Source organism: Megascapheus bottae, chromosome 2, assembly GCF_031878675.1.
Source record: "Megascapheus bottae isolate mThoBot1 chromosome 2, mThoBot2.hap1, whole genome shotgun sequence".
In the NCBI taxonomy this organism is placed as follows: Eukaryota; Metazoa; Chordata; class Mammalia; order Rodentia; family Geomyidae; genus Megascapheus; species Megascapheus bottae.
Window position 1 is genome coordinate 69,856,914 of NC_143510.1, and position 20,184 is coordinate 69,877,097.

At 38.0% G+C, this 20,184-nt stretch overlaps 1 protein-coding gene across 1 annotated transcript in view; it reads left to right on the forward strand.

The window, feature by feature from the left end:
• Positions 1–20,184, forward strand: part of Tmtc2 (transmembrane O-mannosyltransferase targeting cadherins 2) — a 336,278-nt gene that overhangs the window by 127,224 nt on the left and 188,870 nt on the right. Inside the window, exon 2 of the mRNA XM_090328335.1 lies at positions 18,687–19,257. Coding sequence (XP_090184461.1) covers positions 18,687–19,257 — 571 coding nt within the window. The remainder of the gene's footprint in view (positions 1–18,686; positions 19,258–20,184) is intronic.

Consider the following 20,184-nt stretch of genomic DNA (forward strand, 5'->3'; position numbering starts at 1 on the left):
TTCAAAGACATCTGAGAATCTCCCATTTCTGTGTTAGTGGTTTTTTATGAAACAAAGGTGCTGTTTTCTTCAAAATTATTTACAGTATCATGATTTCACACTGTCGTTTATTTGTTTGCATGTGAGTAGTTGTAGTTGGGTATTTTATAGGTTCCTGTTTTTGTCCCTTAAATTTGAGTGGCTTTGGATAATCATTCTGAAAATAAGAGTAATAATTGTATTCTCATAAACACTATGTAGTTGGTGATGAACTTGAATTCTTCTATTCCATACAATATTACATAGAGTATGATATATATTCACCATCATCATTTTTGTCAGTATATAGTTGCTGGTAATAGATAACACCTAACTTGGTAAATACTGAGTAATTTTGAAATTGTTATCTACTTATAGTATACATTGTGTTTTTATGTTACCTGCATTTATTATATTGATGTCTCAGCTTACATTAAATTTCATTTTTGTTTGTTCATGGCGAAATCACACTCACTTTGGTGCTTCCTTCCTCACTATGTAACCAGACATTCCATCACTGCCATCTTGGTGCTGGCATTTCAAGCATTTTCAACCATGCACAGACTTAAATTTAACCTTTTTTATGTGTATGTATGTACCAGTCCTGAGGCTTCAACTCAAGGCTTGGCCTGAGCTTTTTCCCTCCAGGCTAGCTTTCTACCACTTGAGCTATAGCTCTACTTCCAACATTTTGCTACTTAAATGGAGTTAAGAGTCTCACGGACTTTGCTGCCTGGGGTGACTTCCAACTGGGATGATCAGATATCAACATCCTGTGTAGCTAGTATGATTGGTTTGAACTTAGCATTTTAAAACCAGTTGATTAATTCATTTTTCCAGCATCTTTTTGAGTAGGATAGTCTGCTAAACTAATAATTTCTTCTTCCTTAAATGGGCATCACACATCATTTCTAAAGATAAGATTTTCTTTACAAGCTGATTTTATTTCTCTGATGATGAATGTGAGATATACTTATTGCAGCAATCATTGTTCACAAACATCAGTGCTGTGAGCTGCTAATGGTTCAGTTATTCTAGTAGTGTGAGCATTGCTAGTTGGTAAATAATTGTTGCCTCCTTCACCTCAAGGTTTTCCTGTGTGACTTTGCTGTATTTTTACCAGAGAGCACATAAACCTCTCTGTGGCCCTCCTCAAAAGTTTAGTACTGAGAAAATGACAGGTAAAACTCTACTCCATTGGTAATAACACCTCTGGCATAACTATACCCATGAAAATCAATCTATGAACATCTCTGAGATGTCATATATTTTTCTTTGGAAACACGATAGAGTTTGGAAGTAGAAAAACTAGAAAATAAAAATTTTGATTATTTCAATTGCCCGTTTCTACTTCTTTTTCCATTTACTTCTCCTTCTTCTCCTCTTCCACCTCTCCTCCTCCTTCTACTCCTCCTCCTCCTGCTCCTCCTTGGCCTCCATTCTACCCCCTCAAACTCTTCCTTTTGTGTTGGCATTAGGGCTAACACTCAAAGCCTCACTTGGACTCTGCTCAGAGCTGGCAGCTTTACCTGTTGAGATATACCAACCATCTGATTATCAGCTTCTGAGATTGCTGTTTAAACATCTGAAGGTTTTTGATTAGTAGAAAAGACCATAGAGAAAAATTTATGGTGAAATCCCTTCTGTTCCAGGCAGCTTTCCAGTGGGTTGCTTTGATTTTGCATCCTTTAGACATTTTAGCCAGTGATTGTAATTTCAAAAGGAGATGGACCAAAGGGAAACTAAATGAAATACATTTCGCTGCTTTATTTTGCATGGTTGCACTTGTACATTTTCATTTCTTACAATATAAATTATAAGTGTGATGGGGTGAGTGACTTTTCTAGTCCAGGGATCTCTTGTCTGGCTGCTCTGTGGGTTTGAGGAATAGCACTATAGCAGGCATTCCAAAAATGTGACTTATTCCTAAATCTATTTAACCCTGGCCTTTTGAATGTGTTGTCTATTTTCTGTTAAAGGAAAAGATGGGAAAAGCATTGAGGGTCATATGATAGACATATATATATATATACAAAATATTTTAAAAATTAGAATGTTTTATACATCAGTAATAGTGGCTACCATAGAAACTTTCCCTTCTTCTTTGGCAGCCACTTTGGCAACCAGATAGGATCACAGGACAGAGTCAGGGTTGTGTAATCAGCTTAGAATTTATTTTAAAGACAGCACTGGTATCCTGTCAACACCCTTGTGACAACTCTTTGTTATTCCTATGTGGAATTACTCTCTTATGTGGAACGACTTCCCTGCTTCAAGATTATTAATGCATTCTAACCAATATGAAAACAGTGTTAGTCTTAGAGCAGTTGTCTGTGAGCAGGATGGAGATAATGACATTCTTGCTTTGTTTTAAAGTTAGGCTTTTAGTTGAGTGCACTTTCTTCCATGGTGATCATTTCCAGCATGTGGATCCCATTAAGTGGTGTTGGAGCTGGATTCACAGTCTAATGTGTTAACACTGCATCTGTTTCTACATTGATGATAACACCTGGATCAGCTTAGAACTTGTGTAGCAGTTTAAGATACGGCATAGTTAATTTCTAAAACAACTGTTGGTCTTTATATGTGTGAACCCCATGGTCTTTCACATTCCAGACAAATCCATCGCTATTTGACTGTGCCTATACCTGGGAATGCTTTCAGAATGGGAAATAAAAACCATGTGTCCCCTTCTAGGAGCCTTTTTTTTCACTTAAACTCTTCTCCAGGATGACAATGACAGGTTACTACTATTTTGTTTTTTTTTTTCTTTTCCCATTGTGGTGAATACAAAGATTATTTTATGGTTAACTTTGGAAATTTCTATTAGAGGTTCATGTGAAATGAATAAGAATTTTCCTTCCTGCTTTCACACTTCAAGCCATCTAAAATGCCTCAAGTAAGTCTCAGATTCCTCTTGGGATCTGTGAAATGGGGAGACATTAAAAATTAAAGACAAGCAATTCAGTTATTGAGATTGCACACCTTATCTCTGTGGCTAGCTAAAAGCAAGACTGCCAGTTCACAGGAGCTTTGAAAAATGACTTTTTTCTAATGACCTATTGCCTTTTAAAGTCAGCAGAGTTGAGAATTCCTTTTTTATATATAAAATAGTAAATGTCCTTGGGGAATTGTAGTACACTTTTATTCCAATTAGAAAGACTAACTCTTCCCCAGGATGCACTCAGAAAGGAAACTGTTAGAAGACAGGTCCCAGATAGCTTTTGAGCATGCTCATTCTTCTATCTGCTCTATGGCAGACTTAATGCTAATTTCTCAAGGTAAAAAATTGTTGACTCTCACTTAACCAATGAAGTAAAGGACCTCCATGATGAAAACTTTAAAAACCTGAAAAAGGGAAAGCAGTACTAAGGACATGGATAAACCTCCCATGCTCCTGGATCGGGAAGATTCACATTGTGAAAAACGTAAATTTTCAGTGCAATACCCATCAATATCCCAATGTCATTCCTTAATGAAACAGAGGAAGCAATCCAAAAATTCTTACAGAATAATAAAAGACTCTGCATTGCAAAAACAATCCTTAGCAGAAAGAACAGCATGGGAGGACTATCAATACCTGTCTTCAGACCCCATTACAGAACTGTAGTAATAAAAACATCTTGGTATTGACATAAGAACAGGCATGCAGACCAATGGAATGTAACTGAAGATCCAGAAATCAACCCACAGACCTATGGCCACCTAATCTTCAATAAGAGAGCCAAAAGATAGCTTCTTCAACAAATGGTGCTGGCAGAATTGGTTAAGCTCCTGTAGAAAACTAAAGTTGGATTTTTATATGTCACCCTGCACCAGAATTAATTCCAAGTGGATCAAAGACCTTGAGTTAAAAACAGATACACTGAAAACTTGATAGGAAGGAATAGGAGATATACTAGGGCTCCTTGGCGCAGGTCAAAACTTTCTTAATAAAGAAACACAAGAAATTAAAGTTTGGACAAATCAGACTGCATTAAACTGCAGAGCCTCTGTATGGCAAAGGACATAGCAAGCAAGTTAAATAGAGCACCTCACCACAGTTAGAATGGCCATTATCAAGAAATCTAATAACAATAGATGCTGTCAAGGATGTGGTCAGAAAGGATCACTACTGTACTGTTGGTGGGAGTGTAAACTTGTTCAGCCACTCTGGAAAGCAGTATGGAGGTTCCTCAAAAGACTAAACAGACCTACCCTATGACTTCTAGGCATTTAACCAAATGTCCAGAAACAAGACCAAACTAAAGCTACTAGTATAATGTTGTAGCTTATTTACCATAGCTAAGATATGGAACTGACCCTGATGCCCCTCAGTAAATGAATGGATTAAGAAAATGTGGTATTTATATGCAAGGGAATTCTAGGCTGCCATAAGAAAGAATGATATATCGCCCATTGTAAGCAAATGGAAAGACTTGGAAAAAATCATGTTAAGTTAAATGAGTCAGACCCAAAGAAATACAAGCTCCATGGTTTCTCTCATTTGTAATAATTAGTATATGTTTAGGATTCTCCTAGCAGAGGATTTCAATAGTTCACAAGCTATGTAAATATGCTCGTATAGGATGAGAAATGAATTCCAGGGTATGGAAGCAAGAGGTTTATCTTTGTGATTGTTGTTCATAATGTACTGTATGAAGTTATTTCTTTTCTCTTTTTTCCTCCACATGGTTTATCTCATTACTGTATCTGACTTTGGTACCTGCTATATTGTGTATTTATTTATTTATTTGATATAGGAAAGGGAAAAAAAGATGATTGGTGGTAGGGGATGGGAAAGTGGGAGAAAAATGATAAGGGGTATTAATATTCAAGAAGTAATGTACCCACTACCTGACAAATGTAACTGTAACCCCTCTGTACATCACCCTGACTATAAAATACAATAAAGAAAATTATCAACCATGGCAGCATGTAAGTAACATTGCCTTTTTCATCAACTGAACCCATTTCTGCTCTAAAATTCTTCTAGCTTGTATTTTAGACTTTTGTTACTGCAACCATTTAAAATTTATTATTATTATTACTCTCTATTCTGAACCTAGGCCGTGAACTCAACTCAAGGCCTAGGCACTTTTCCTGAACTTTTATGCTCAAGGCTACTACTGCTCTGCCACTTGAGCCATTGATCCATATCAGGTTTTTTGGTGATTAATTAGAGATGAGTCTTAAGGACTTTTCTTTCCAGGCTGAGTTCAAACAGTGATCCTCAGATCTTAGCTTCCTGAGTAATTATGATTGCAGGTGTGAACCACCAGTGCAGCCTGATTTTGTCTACCTGTGTATAGTTGATTATATGTAGAATGTAAAGAGGTTACTTATAAACTTTTTTATTAGCAAAGATACCAGACATTTAACATTGTCTTCTTCAGGTTTGCTAGTTTTGAAAGCTGCAGACTGCTTGCATGATTTACTAACTCTATTCCTATTATAAAAAAGAAAAAAATAGATCTTGAGTTTATGACCCCATAAGTCCAATAATTTATAGACCATATTATGGTTTGTGTATATATGTATGTATGCATATGTGTATATATGTATGCTACTGTCATCTTTATGATGAGACTGCTTTCCAGAATATTCCAATTAGCTGTGGAGTCTAAGCTCTTTACTTTTCTTCTTTCTTTTTACACTTTTTGATCATTTAACTTTGCATTCCTTATGGCAGAGTTAGACTTCATGAATATTTTTTATGCTAAAGTTAATATGTGTAATTTATGATTAATGTAAACCCAATTTCACATAGGTTCAGATGGGAAAGGGAAAAAAATGTCCTTGGGAATTTGCTAAGAGAAAAGATAAATGAAATCATTAACTACATGCAGGATATGGTGGTACCAACTGACATTCTTCAAGATGGTCTTATATCCATCCAGGAAGGGAAGGCGTAGTAATGGTATATAGGTATTTGCTCAGTGTCTCTGGGTACCAATCCACTGTTCTTCAGAATTCACCTCATTATCTTGTTTCATTTTCATCTCCTATGGTAATTGGTAGATGAAAGAAACAACCACCACGCAACTGAATCATAGCTAGTAAGTCTAACAGGAATGAATTCAACTAAGATTTGGCTAACTCTGAAATGTGTGAGAGTGTTAAAATTGGACATGAATTTTAGGAGTTGCTTTGAAAAGAAAGGATGAATGTAGTTTTTCTTTTTACAGATTGGAGTGAGAAATTAGATCTGTTATGCTTAGATTCAACTTATTGAATATGATTTCCCTTTTTTATACTTAGGTTCTGCTTGTTCATTTCATGCTTTGTGTATTTATTTAATTAGCATGGTTACTTGTATGTTGAAAAAATTCTTTCTGGCCAGTGGCTTTGATAATAAATTATATTTATAGAAAGTAATAGTGATCAAGAGTGAATAAAAATGATCTCATGGTATTTTTGGGGGGGTTTCATTCTTTTAGGAGTTACCAACTTAGCAGTCACAATGCGGAGTGCTAAGCAGAGGTACCTCTGGGGCACAGCTGATCTAAGTATGTGAATTTGGAATTAGCAAAGGGATAAAATATATCAACGCTTAATATTCTGTTATTTTTAAAGAGACACAGTGGTGCTTCCTAACATGATATGGGGAATCGTTTTCACATAGCATTTGGCATGTGTATATTGTCTCCCCTGTGATTTATTTAAAAGGCTATAAAGCAAAAAGTGTCATAGCTCCTTGAAATTTAATTTATTTCTTGTTTATTAAAATTTGGTCAAGGAATGACATCAAGATCATTCTTAAATATTGGAATTCCAGTAAACTTTAATGATGGAGTTAATATCGCTTTCTGGCTTCATTCTTGGATGAAATATCTCTTGCCTTCCACGACAAATTAGAGAGTTGCTGGTGGGTTTTGGGCCAAATGTTTGGGTACTTTGTGTAAGCTCATCTTGTGTTAGTTTTAAATTAGAGTGTTTTCCTTCTTGCCTATCTGTTTCTCATCAGAGCTCATATACTCTTGTGCCCAAAAAGACTCTCTGATTCATCTGTGAAGCTGATTTTATTGTAGGGATGTCTGTGTATCCTGTCATCACAGGCAGTTCTGGTGAAACTTGCCATGTTTAGTGTGTATGTTGCTGCAATATGTTCAAAGTCTGATCTTTCTCAGATGTGTGTATGCGTGAGTGCGTGTGTGCATATGTGTATAACTTATTTTATATCTGAAAAGAGATGCAAGCAGCAAAAGCTTCTGCCAGAATATGTTTTCTATTAGGTTTTGTAATGTGAAATTATAGATTAGTTTGGTGCTTTCATAAAGCTGCCTCATTCACCCGTCAGCAGAAGACAACTCACACCTTCCTTTGACTCACGTTTTCCAAGATGCTTTCGTGTGAAGAGAAGACTTTTTTTTGAAATGCAGAAATTAAAAGAATATGGTACAAAAGCATTTTTATAGCTTCATTGAGTCTTGAGGGCAGATATATGGATTCCAGACCAAATGCAATAATAGATGCAGGATTTTACTTTAAAATCGCCTTCCCGACACTTCCCCCTGGAGATTTATTGTACATGTGGAAGAACAGGGGCTGCTTTGAAGGTTAAATAGAGTAGTCTGGAAAATAGTGTTTATGCCCTCTCTGACTCTTGTTAAGTGGAATCTCTTCTTTAATTAACTTAACCCTCCCAGCTAAGGTTTGTTGGTACCCTAGCATTATTCCGAAGATACAATAAGATGCTGTGTGTGCTTTGTAAACTTTGTCCATGTTAATGTAAATAGAATGCCCCACTGATGGTGGGTGGATTGAGTTAGCTTTAGTGTCCTTGTATCATTAGTCTTACTGATATGAACATGATTTTTAATTTTTTTCTCCTGCAGAGAACCTAGGCCAATTCTGGCACTGCTTAGAATGAGATAAATCTTACAACCAGCCCTATTTGTATTTACAGAATAATGCAACATGTCAGTAAAAGTGGAGTTTCAAGCACATTGTTGGAACAACCAGGCCCTTGTAGCAAATGTTGTCTCTGTGACACTTTGAAAGACAAGAGTATGTGGAATTAAGTGTGATTGTCTCTCAGCTGTATGTGTATGTATGTATCTGTTTGCTAGAATTTCTATAACAAAATATCACAGATTGGATAGTATAAAAAACAGAAATTTACTTTCTCATAGGCTTTGAGGCTGGACATTGAGATGAAGATGTAAGGCTTTCCTAAGGCCTTTCTCCTAAGATGGTAAATGGCCCTCTTTCTTTTTTGTGCCCTTTTGCCTTTATACCCACACAGCCCTGATCTCTGAGTGTCCCAACTTGTCTTTCTTTCTTGGATACCAATCAGATTGCTATCAAGGGCTCCAGTTGAATTGAATGTTCTGAGCAAAAGACTTGAGCACCTAGCTGCAATCTCTGGCAGTTCTGGTCTTTACTGACCCAGCGGTGCCAGGAGCACTCCGAAAGTTCACCATCGTCCACACGTCCACATCATCAGTCACTGCTTGCTCAGTGTCAAGCTGAAGAGGGAAGGAAGTCGTGAATTTGTAGCACGCCTTGTAAAATGTAATATGATACACAAGGTAGTGTTATCATGAGAATACTTGTGAGGAGTATATTGGCAATAGATGGAAACTTTTAAGTCGAAAATGTGCAGGATCATAGTGAACATTTGGCTATAATGAGCTTCTTGACTTTTTGGTTTGGCTGAAGGGAGAAGTGATTATAAAGAAAGGTGATTTGCTTAAGACCCAATTCAGAAAAGACAGAAATTAGCTGAGGAGGTAAGGTGAACATCTGGATAATTCCACATGAATGTCTTTTCCATCTTTGATAGCTGTTTTCTAAGAGACTCTTACTTTCTCATTTAAAAATTTTTCCCCATCTTTTAGGATCTGGCAAGGTTCACACTGGGTACTTAAAATTCCCGAGCAGGGACCCAACTCAGAGAAAGCTTTTTCCTATTGCCTTTGATGCGGATTAGGCCCCTCCTCAAGAATGCAGCTTTATAAAAAGTAACACAATTCGTAATAGGTGGGGGACACTGTTATGTGCTTTCCATACCTGTTCTGAAATTACACAACACATCAACATATAAATGCAGATATTTTATCAGATGAGACATGTTCTCAACTTGCTTTGCCTTAATGCATTTGGGTAGTCAAATCCTCTAACACAATGGAAACATCTTGTGTTCTAGCAAAGCATTAGAATTAGGCTCGCAGGTTGTTATTACCACACTCAGCTATAGTGTATTGTATATAGAAAAATTGTCAGAAATATATCACTCATGATAATATTGCAGAGCCGGTACCAGTGGCTACTCAGGAGGCTGAGATCTGAGGATTGCAGTCCAAAGCCAAGCCTGGGTAGGAAAGTCTGTGAGACTCTTATTTCTAATAAACTACTCAGGAAAAAGTAGAAGCTGGGCAAATGTGATAACCTCAACATTATGTTGTTTCTGTTTCTAAGGCACTCTGTGAACTGGTTTTTTTCCTCGTTCATTTCCCCCCCTCCTTTGGTTTATCCATTAGATTTTGGTACCCTGTATCTTTTTTTGTGCCAGTCCTAGGGCTTAAATGCAGGGGCCTGAGTGCTATCCTTGGGCTTTATCAAGGCTAGTGCTCTACCACTTGAGCCACAGCACAGTTCTGTTTTTTTTGTTTTTTTTTCTATGTGGTACCGAGGAATCAAACCTGGGTCTTTGTGAATGCTAGGCAAGCACTCTACCATCACTAGGCCAAACTCTGGCCCCCTGTGTCTTGTATATACATTTATCTGATTTGGGACAGGGAAGGGCAACAACAAAATGGTGAAAAAAAAGTGCAAAGGATGAACCAATGTAACATCAATACTCTCAAGACAGAATGTTGGAAATGAACTTTACAATGGGGTGAGGGGGCAGAGGGCAGGGGAGGGGAGGAGAGGATAGGTGGGAGAAAATCAAGGGAGTGGGTAACAATGTTCAACAAGAAATTTACTCATTACCTTAATATGCAACTATAACCTCTCTGTATATCACCTTGAAAATAAAATTAAATAAAAAAATAAATAAATACAACCTCTAATAGAATAGGAAACACACACACACACACACACACACACACACACACACACAGCTAGAAGTGGCACCATGGCTCAAGTGATAGAGTACTAGCCCTGAGCACAAAGTGATTCAGGGACAGCATCTAAGCCCTGAGTTCAAGCCCCAGGACTGGAAAAAACAAACAAGCAAGCGAACAAACAAAAAAACAAGATGATGAAACAAAGGACAAAAGATGAACCAATGTAAAAGTGATATTCCCAAGACAATATACTGGAAATGAACTTAACACTTAGGGGAAGGAGCAGTGGGAGAAAAACATGGAAGGGGTAATAGTTCAAGAATTAATGTACTCACTACCTTATGGATGTACCTGTATCTCCTTTATACAACATTGATCCTTAGTCCTTAGCTTCCTGAATAGCCAGGATTAGAGGCATGAGCTACCTGTATTCCATCTAAAACAAAACTTTTTTACAGCAGTTGTGGAACACACTTGTATACCCAACAATATGAGAGACTGAAGTTCAAAATCAGCCTAGGCAAAAACCACCCTTTCCAAAAAAACCAATAAACATTTAAAAAGTGTTTTTAATGTGTAATTATCTTCTGAAAACCTACTTATATTCATAAATGATATAAATTATTGTACTAAAATGATTTATATACGTCATGGAATGGGAGAGTCCAACACTTTCCATCACTCTCAGGGTGTAGAAACTTAAATGCTACCAGATTGCCTATTGTTCACTCAACCCTGAACTTGACTTTCTTTTCCTTAAATATTCAAAGCAGTTAGAAATGCATTGATTATCCCAAACCTAAGGAAAATTCAAGTTATAATAGTAGTTTTCTTCATTCTTCTGCCCTGTTAGCCAAGTATTTGCATATTAACTAGAGCTTTTTAGATATGATGGCTTATCCTTACAGGGGGATTCTAATGAAGGGATTATAGGTTAAGTGGGAAATGAGTGCCAAAGACATTTGGGTAAGCCAATTAACCTGATGGTTTTTCACAGTTAATTACCATTGCGTGAGCAGAGGTTAGAGCCCAGAGTGAGTGAACTGCTTTTAGATGGAAATGATAATTCCTGACATACTTCATCCAGAGTTTTTCCCGAAAGGTGAATATAGATTATGAGTACAAATTATCTCTAATCGAATTTAGTTAATATTTATTGAGTGTCTGCTGTATGCTGTCTTAGCAAAAGTTGTCTGTATTCTAAGTAAGGTAACTTTTCTTCTCTAAGGACTTAGCTCATCTGGAGGAGATAAAGCCCCTCCCTGTTCCTCAATAAACAGTTCTCTCCTGTTAAAAAAAAAGAAAATCCAAAAACATAATAATAATAATTGAGTCATATCTGAAGATCACCAGGAAGATTCATGTCCACCAAATTCCTCAAAATAATAGTAGAGTAATAGGAGTTCCTTCTGCTCTTCCAATCTTTTAGTGTCATGACAAACATATCACATTTCCAAACTTACCACATTTTCTCTTGTCCCGTGATCTTTGAAAATATTTGTGGGGCTGAAGAAAAATAAATATCCACAACTTCTGTAATGCTTTTTCGATCTTGCATGTATGGAGATTGTTTTCCTGTAGGATGTGTTGATCCGGTAAGATGTGAAATTTTTGTTTTGCTTTGTTTTTTTAATGTTCTCCCATAACAGGTAATACTTGTGCTACAACAGTCCTTTTCATATTGTAGGAAATTCCTTGTATTCTTATTTCCCTCTTCTATGAAGATGAGTGTTTCTCAAAATTATGAATCTATTCACAATTCTGTTTGCAATGTCTGTCTCAGTGCTTGGCCCATTAGTGAATGAATGAATAAATTAGTGACTGAATACTTTTTTTAACAGAATCAATCAATTTTATTAAGCAGTGATTCTTAATAGAGTGTGGAAGAAGGAATATTAAGAAGACCAGCGTGGTACTTTCAAAGCCTACATTATCTCCTATTCCTTCTAAAATATCTCTTACTATCAGCCTACTTGAGGGCCCTGGTATTTATAGTACAGTCAGTTTTATTAATGGGACTATATCCATACTCAAAATCAAAAAGAAAATTTATTCTGCAATAGAAACTAGCAAAGATTCTGGAAATAGTCTGTAAGTGAGCAAAAGTAAGAAGTTATCAAATCATATTTAGAAATTGGTGATTGATGATTGAAGGATAGCAATCACAGTAACCCAGGTTTGAGTTCCAAGACAGAGCCTAGGAAGTTTGGTCATTGTCTAAGAAGAAATAATGAAAGATTGACCTTGAAGTTACAAAGTGAATGGTGGATCAACAAGATGTTTATTCTGAAAAGAAATAGGGTATGATAGGTGTGTAGTTTGATGTGTGTATAGTGTCTGTGTGTGCATATGTGTGCACAAGAGTATGTAATAGTGCACTTAAGAGTTATATTTTAGGAACTTTTCCTCTCCATAGTATGCTAATGGATCAAAGTGGGAACCAAAGCAGGCAGGCATGGCTATTGAATTCACTTTAATAATGCCTAAGATGCATTGGACTCTGGCAGAAAATACATAAGTCCTTTCCTGAGGGAACCCATCACCTAATGAAGGAAGGTGAAAAATGATGAGGCCATTAGTAAACATACTAAGCAGTACATGCAGGAAATAATGAAAGCTTGGGTAAGGATGGTAAGGAGAGGAAGGAAGATAGATTCAAGGAAATCTTAAAATAAAACATTTTAATGTCCTGAAAAGCTTTAAAAATATCTATAAACAATATCATTATAGAAGAAACCCTCATGCAAACTTTGATTTTGATGATAATATAGTTATGATGTTTAATTGGAGAATGAATAATTGGGGGATGGTTTGTGGGAAAAATAGTCTGGATTTAGATTTTTTTAACCTGAGGTATTTAAAGATCAAACTAGTTAGGTTTTATGGTAATTGCATAATGTGATTTTTTTTAGTTCTCTTGGTTGCACACATAGGGATTGCATTTGTTATGACTAGTTCATAACAAAATGGCATTTATCTGCATAGTGGAGGTTCATATATGACTGCATCAAGTGTAGCATTTTGTTATGTTTGTCCTCACTCCCAAGTAGCTCTTGTCTTCAGGAAATCCTCTACAGGCCCTAGAATTTCCTCTCCTTCCCAAAAGAAGGTGCCCTTCCTGAGTAGCATTTTGGTTCATCATGACTCTGATTGGCTGGGGGTTAGACTAAGCCAGTTGTGTGGCCAGGGATAGATGTCAGAAGAAACATCTCCAAAAACAAGTGCCCCTTTTATGTTAAATTAACATTACCTCATTTGGTCTTTAAGAGAATAGTTAGTGAAAAGGGTTGTTACAACCAACAAACAGCTGGTAAAGCAGTATAGCTCCAGAGAATCTAAAGGCAAACCACTTGACATTGGTAGGAAATACAGAATTCCATTACTTTTTACTCTCATGTAGATATGGATACCAACTGGGCAGTCTTATCAATAGCATGCTAGAGGTATGGATAGAGAAGGGATCTATTGAGCTGCAGCTGTTAGAGCTGATGACCCCAGGAGTGGATACAGTAGTGAGGAAGAAGGTCAGGGTACAGAAAATGAAACTAGCATCCATATGTGTGAGGAAAAATAAGAGCGATCCTAGCCAGGAAGAATTGGATAGATGTCAAAAAGAGAGGGGGCTGAGAAGAACACTGTGTTACAGAACAAAGGATCATTTCCTAAATGTTTATTACTTTGTTCAGAAAGTGCCATTAGAGCTTAAATGAATTTTAAATGAAGTACTGTTGACCCTGATAGATTCTGAAAGCTGTACGTTTAAATGTTGTAATGTGAGCAACACTTTGTCTCATCTGGCTAGCTTTGCTTACAAGGCAGTGACGTCCTTGCTGGTTATAATAACAACAGCTTATCAGACCTAGATACTGGCATGCACACAATTACCTACTCCTCATAGTGATCTTTCAAATTAAGTACAATTATCTTTTTAAAAGAAATTTGGTGATACTAGAATTTGGATTTGGGGCTTGGTGCTCATGCAGCAAGATCCCTATTGCTAAGCCACGTCTCCAGCTCTTCCCTGCCCTTCTCCCCACTGCTTCTTTTTTAGATAGAACCTCCTGCTCAGGTATAGCTCCGGGTAGTCATCTCCCTATCATTTGGGATACCACAGTTGGGATGCCCAGCTTCTCAGTAATAAAATAGAGCTTCCGAACCTTAGGAAGGTCTGCGCCATTCTACCTGGGTTGGCACAGAAATCCTATGCTCCAGTCTCCGGTTTCCAAGTCACTAGGAATGTAGGTACAAGCCAGCAGTGCCCAGCTTTAGTTCATTTTATTTTACAGATGAGGATATAAGAGGTACAAGGAGTGAGGGAATTCTGTGTTCCTACCATCTCATGTAGCCAGGAAGCTTCAGAATCGATGACTGAAACTTTATATTGCACCAGCCGCCTTGTAACTCAGATGGATATGTTTGGGTGGAACTTGTGTGTAACTGATTGAAAAAGGCCATTCTTTTACCTCAGATATCAACCAATTGTATTATTATTTTTCCCTTTTTTGTTTTTTCATAGTCTGTACTTATAATTTAAGTTGAACGATTGAAAGCATGTCGGGGATGTTTAAAGCGTCTAGCATCATTCCCACTCTGAAGGACTAAAGGTTATCATTTATACGGGTGCTTATGACTGCAAAGGTTGGTGGACAGAAAACAATCTATCAGTAAGAACACACATATAAGAACAGTTTCTACGGCAGGTCACATCATTCATCAGTTTTACAACAGTGCTGGCCTTTGCCAACATTTCCGAAAGGGAAAAAAGGAATCTTAGGACTGAAACATAAAGAGCCACAAATGAACAGAACTGGAAACAGGTTAAGATCTCTAAGTAGATTTGAGAGACTATCTTTTTTGCTTCAAAGGAAAAAAATCTCTCAGTCCGGTGTTCTATAGGGAATGCTGCCTACAACTGTTTCTTTTCTCGCATCTGCAGTTCTGATTTTTTTCTTCTCCTTCCCCAAGGTGGAAAATTTTCTACTTCCTTCATGTCCTTCTGAGTTTTCAACAATGACTCACAGAAGAAACCCTTGAAATTATATGAAATTTTGTTTTCCATTAAGGTGTTTCATTACTGTGAAAAAAAACAGTGGTATTTCCATTTTTGGACTCATAGAAAACTAGGCAAATGGGTCAGAATCTATTATGTGCAGTGTGGAATGACTACCTTTATTCTCATCTAGCCTGAAGATCACTCAGTTGTATCTTCCTTAATTCGATGTTGAATGGTGTTATAATGCGACGCTTATCACTGACTGGCATATGTGGCATGACGTATATTATATGGTAAGCCCCAGTGCAATTCAGTATTGTTCTGTATTCCTTTGCCATAATATTCAGTGGATAAGGGGAAAAATGTGCCTAGGCTGATAACACCTACTAGAGAATTTTGTCAAGAAAAATTCCTCCCTCCTCCCCTATAAGAGTATCTTTTACATGTAATTGAGGTGTGTTCCTTTGTTCTTCCAGTTTTTTTTTTTTCTTTCTTTCTTTTTTGTTTTTGGCCATTTCTTGGCCTTGAAATCAGGGCCTGAGCACTGTTCTTGGGCTTTCTCAAGGCTAGAGCTCTGTCACTTAAGCCACAGCACCACATCTGGCTTTTTTCTATGTATGTGGTACCAAGGAATTGAACCTGGGTCTTGTGCATGCTAGACAAGCACTCTACCACTAGGCCCAACTCCCAGCCCTGTGCAGTTTTCTTTTATGAACATTTTATTAACATTCTTGGCTTTTAATTTTGTTCTGCAGTATATATTTATGGCTTTGCTTTGACATTTTGTTCTCACAAAGATATTGTGAAATTTATTAATTGTGCTCTTTGTTTGGAAATCTTCAAATGCTCCTTATGATAGAGTTTGATGCAATACATTAATATAGTGCTTGCAGGTGACTAGGTTTATTGTTCTGATTAGGAAACTTCAACATCATTGAAAAGACTTTTAAGGTTGACTTTTTCCCCTTATAAAACCTTTATAGATTTGGTTATGGGAGTGAACAAAGAGTACATAGAAAAAATAAATTAGGGGGCCCGGGAGTTTGGCCTAGCGGTTAAAGTACTTGCCTAGCATGCACAAAGACCCGGGTTCGATTCCTCGGTATCCCACATACACAACCAAGCCGGAAGTGGCAGAGACGAGACACAACCAAACCGGAAAAGTGGCAGAGACAAGACTGCGACGGTGACAGAGAGCGAAAGAAGCGAGCTGAGCGGAAGTGAACAGAGCCCAACCGAGTGGTGGCCGGAGCGAGCAGGGCCGGAGCGAGCAGGACCGGAGCGTGCCGGAGCTAGCCGAGCCAGAGCCAGTGAGGCCGGAGCGAGCGGGGCCAGAGCAAGCGGGGCCAGAGCAAGCCAGGAGCAGGGCCAGGCCGGAGCGAGCAGAGCAAGCTGGAGCGAGCCAGGCGGAAGCAAGCGGGGCCAGAACGAGCGGGCCGGAGCGAGCGGGGCCTAAGCTAGAAAGAGGGCCTAGCCGGGCCGGAGCGAGCGGGGCGGGAGCGAGCGGGGCCGGAGCGAGCGGGGTCAGAAAGAGAAAGGGGCCAAAAAAAAAAAAAAAAAGAAAAATTAAATTAGGGCTGATAGCTCTTCCATCTTTTGTGGTTGGTCCACTGGAAGGATGAAATTATATGCTAAAGAAAATGAACCTCCAAGCCTTCCTCACTGAATAAGCAAAGCATTATAGTCTCCACTACCTTCAGATTTTCAATCAAGTGTTTGATATTGATATTAGAAAGTCACTTCAGTATCTAGGCTAATGTCTAGTAGAAGCTAGTAGGATTTTCATTCTGAAGTATTTGAAATCATCTCCCTCTGACAACATGGCTTGACAGTTTGTCAGTTTTTCATATCTCTTTTAATTTTAATTATAGCCCATCAAGACTTAAGCAATTACTTCTAGGTTAGATTCCTGATGAATGTCATAGCAAGGTATTTTAATTCAATGGATCTAGCAAAAAAACATCTGTTTCTAATATTTTAAAAGCCAATTTATATGGAAATTCATTGAATACACAGTCAATACAGGGAGCCTTGAAAAATCAGAATGGAAAAATCAAACTGCTGTGGTAGAATTAGTCTTCTATTACTAAAATTTGTGCTTATGTCTACTTTCATCTGCTCTTCCTGAATACAGTGTCAGTTGGGGAAAAAAGACAGGAATTTCTTTCTCATCATTAAGAAATAAGAAATCATTGGTCCAGGGCTGGTATGTTCTAGGATGAATCTGGCTTAGTTTATTCTGCTGTGCTGTGCATAATTCTTTCCCTGAGGATGTTTTATGAGGCATCATGCTCTTGGCACTCACCTACGGCATATATGCTACACAGCAGTGAGGAAATAGAGGAGTAGAGACTATGAAACCTAAGCTTTCTCTTTTAAGGACACTTTTTGAACATAGGAGCCAAAAATTAAGTGCATGACCATGTTTAGCATTAGATAAATTACATCAGATGACTCTTTGTCCAGCTAAAAATTGAAATTATATAAATGTGATTAAAGAGGCAATCTACATATTGGAGAACTATGAATTGTCTCTAATGAGTATTTTTCCAAATAGCATTGTAACAAACCCTCTGCCTTTGTAATGACCATCTAGAAGAGTCAACTCATTTTCAATTGTAGATTATATATATGTATGTATGTGTATATATATATGTATATATATATATATATATGGGACTAGCATGATGTTTGATCATCATCTACTGATCAGTCTGATTTTTTTTGGGTGGGTGCTAGTCCTAGGGATTGAACTCAGGGCCTATCCCTGAATAAATCCACTGATTTTTCTCAGGTATAATTTCTTCACCAGAGAGATACAGATAATGTTATCTATCTCATCAAAGTTGCTACAAAATTTAAATGAGTAACTAGTAAGAAGTACTTAACAACAGCAGCTCCCTTGTTATGTTTGTTCAGAAATATTAGGAATGCACACTGGAACTACTAGTTGTAAAATCAGCAGTCAAGGAAGTGCCATAATGACTCTTAGGAGAGCTCAGAAGTGGGACAGGCTGAACTATGAGTAAAGAAAGAACAGAACACTGGGTTGGTGATGAGCCATTTTTCCTACTCTCTCCAGTTCTCCAGGGCCTTCCTACTGTGTGTGCTGTAAAGACCATCAGAATCAGTTGAGAGTCTATTAGATGTGCAGACTCTCTGGTGTTTCCTAAGAACTACTTTTAGAACTTATCTGTACCACAATTACTATGTAGTTTGGGTAAATGAAGTCAGATTCCTGATATTCTATCTAATATTAATTTCTGGTACTGGGCCATTTCTGAATCTGTAGCTGGATACCCTAGAGCACAATATCTTGAGCTATCTTAATATGCTCAAAGGGCTCACACCAAGAGCCTGGGATGTGCATTTTGGGGCAGATTATCACATGACTTTTATGGTTTTTGACAAGTGCCTCACTGAGGCTGAAATCACTGCTAAAAACCTTAAGCATTGTGCTCAAAGGCAACTGAATTCCAACAACCCTAGCTATGACATTAGCAAGCAAAATCTGAAATGCTATTCCATCTTTATGATGATGGAATAGCATCACACAGAGCTTAGTTTCTGAGGAAGGCAGTACTTCAGAATATATTACAATTTGTCTTTCTCTTCTTTTTTCTGTTCAGTTTTTTCTTTTTTACATTTTTTTTTTCTTTTCTAAATATTTTGTTTTTTAGCCGCGCTATCAAGACTAATCAGGACCTTCTCCCAGAAACTCCATGGACACACATATTCTACAATGATTTTTGGGGGACCCTTCTAACCCACAGTGGCAGCCACAAGTCCTACCGGCCACTTTGTACTCTTTCCTTCCGACTGAACCATGCCATTGGAGGGCTGAACCCATGGAGCTACCACGTGGTCAACATCCTGTTGCATGCTGCAGTCACAGGTCTCTTCACGAGCTTCTCCAAGATCCTCCTCGGTGATGGATACTGGACGTTCATGGCTGGCTTGATGTTCGCCTCTCATCCCATTCACACAGAGGCAGTGGCAGGAATCGTGGGAAGGGCCGATGTTGGGGCCAGTCTCTTCTTTCTCCTCTCCTTGCTTTGCTACATCAAACACTGTTCTACAAGAGGCTACTCAGCCAGGACTTGGGGCTGGTTCCTGGGGACAGGACTGTGTGCAGCGTGCAGCATGTTGTGGAAGGAACAAGGAGTAACTGTTCTTGCAGTTTCTGCTGTCTATGATGTCTTTGTCTTTCACAGGCTGAAAATGAGACAGATCTTACCTGCCATTTACAAAGTAAGTGATTATTTCCTCCCCAGCATTGGCTTACCACATAAGCTACTTGCTTGGTTCTTTGCCACCCTTTTATAAAGCAAATTTGTTCCTCTTCAAGCAGAATTTAAGAATAAATTCCTTTTTGATCTGGTAAGTAGAAATTGTCCTTTGGACCTTTCTCTACTAAGCAGGGTTTCAGTCACTGCTGGCTTTATTCCTCAGGTTTGTTATTTTCATGATTTCAAAGGTAGCAGAAGAATAATTTTGCCCTTCAGACACATCTGCATGTATTGTTTTTAATTCATTGATTCTTTCTGCCAAGTTCCCTATAATCCAATAAACTGCTCATAATGTATATTTATAAAAATAACACAGCTGATAACAGAATTAGATGCTAGACTCTGGAGCAGGGAAGTCCTCTGTCATTTGTTAATATTGATCTTTCCTGAGTTGGGAAAGCAGCCTTTCTCTGCTAGTGCACTAGGAAGTCAAATTCTTCAGCCATGACATCATTACCTTTTCCTTGTTGTAGAGTGTAAGAATAGAAGAGTCAAAACAAACAGTGATTATTGTTAAATTTTTTCCCTCCTGAGGCTAATTAAGACCTTTGCGACACACCTTAATATTTGCCTGTTTCTTTTAGCAACTTTGATTCTGTCTCAAGGCCCCAGAAACATTTCAAAGAGAATGTGCAGTTTCCTGTTAGAGTCGTCAGAGGCAGCATCAGGGCGACATGTGCATCTTCAGAAACTCTGCTTTTCCTCCCGTCTTCCCAGCTTCTTTAGGAAAAACTCACTTTTGGTTTGGTGAAAGGAGACTGCCACTTGGTTTAGGCAGAAAGGAGTTTATTAGTGGAAAGCAAAATGCTGACCCATACAAGATGGAGACATGCAGAGAAAGAAAATTAAAAGAGGGAGGAAGATTGAAGAAGAGAGAAGAGGGAAGAAT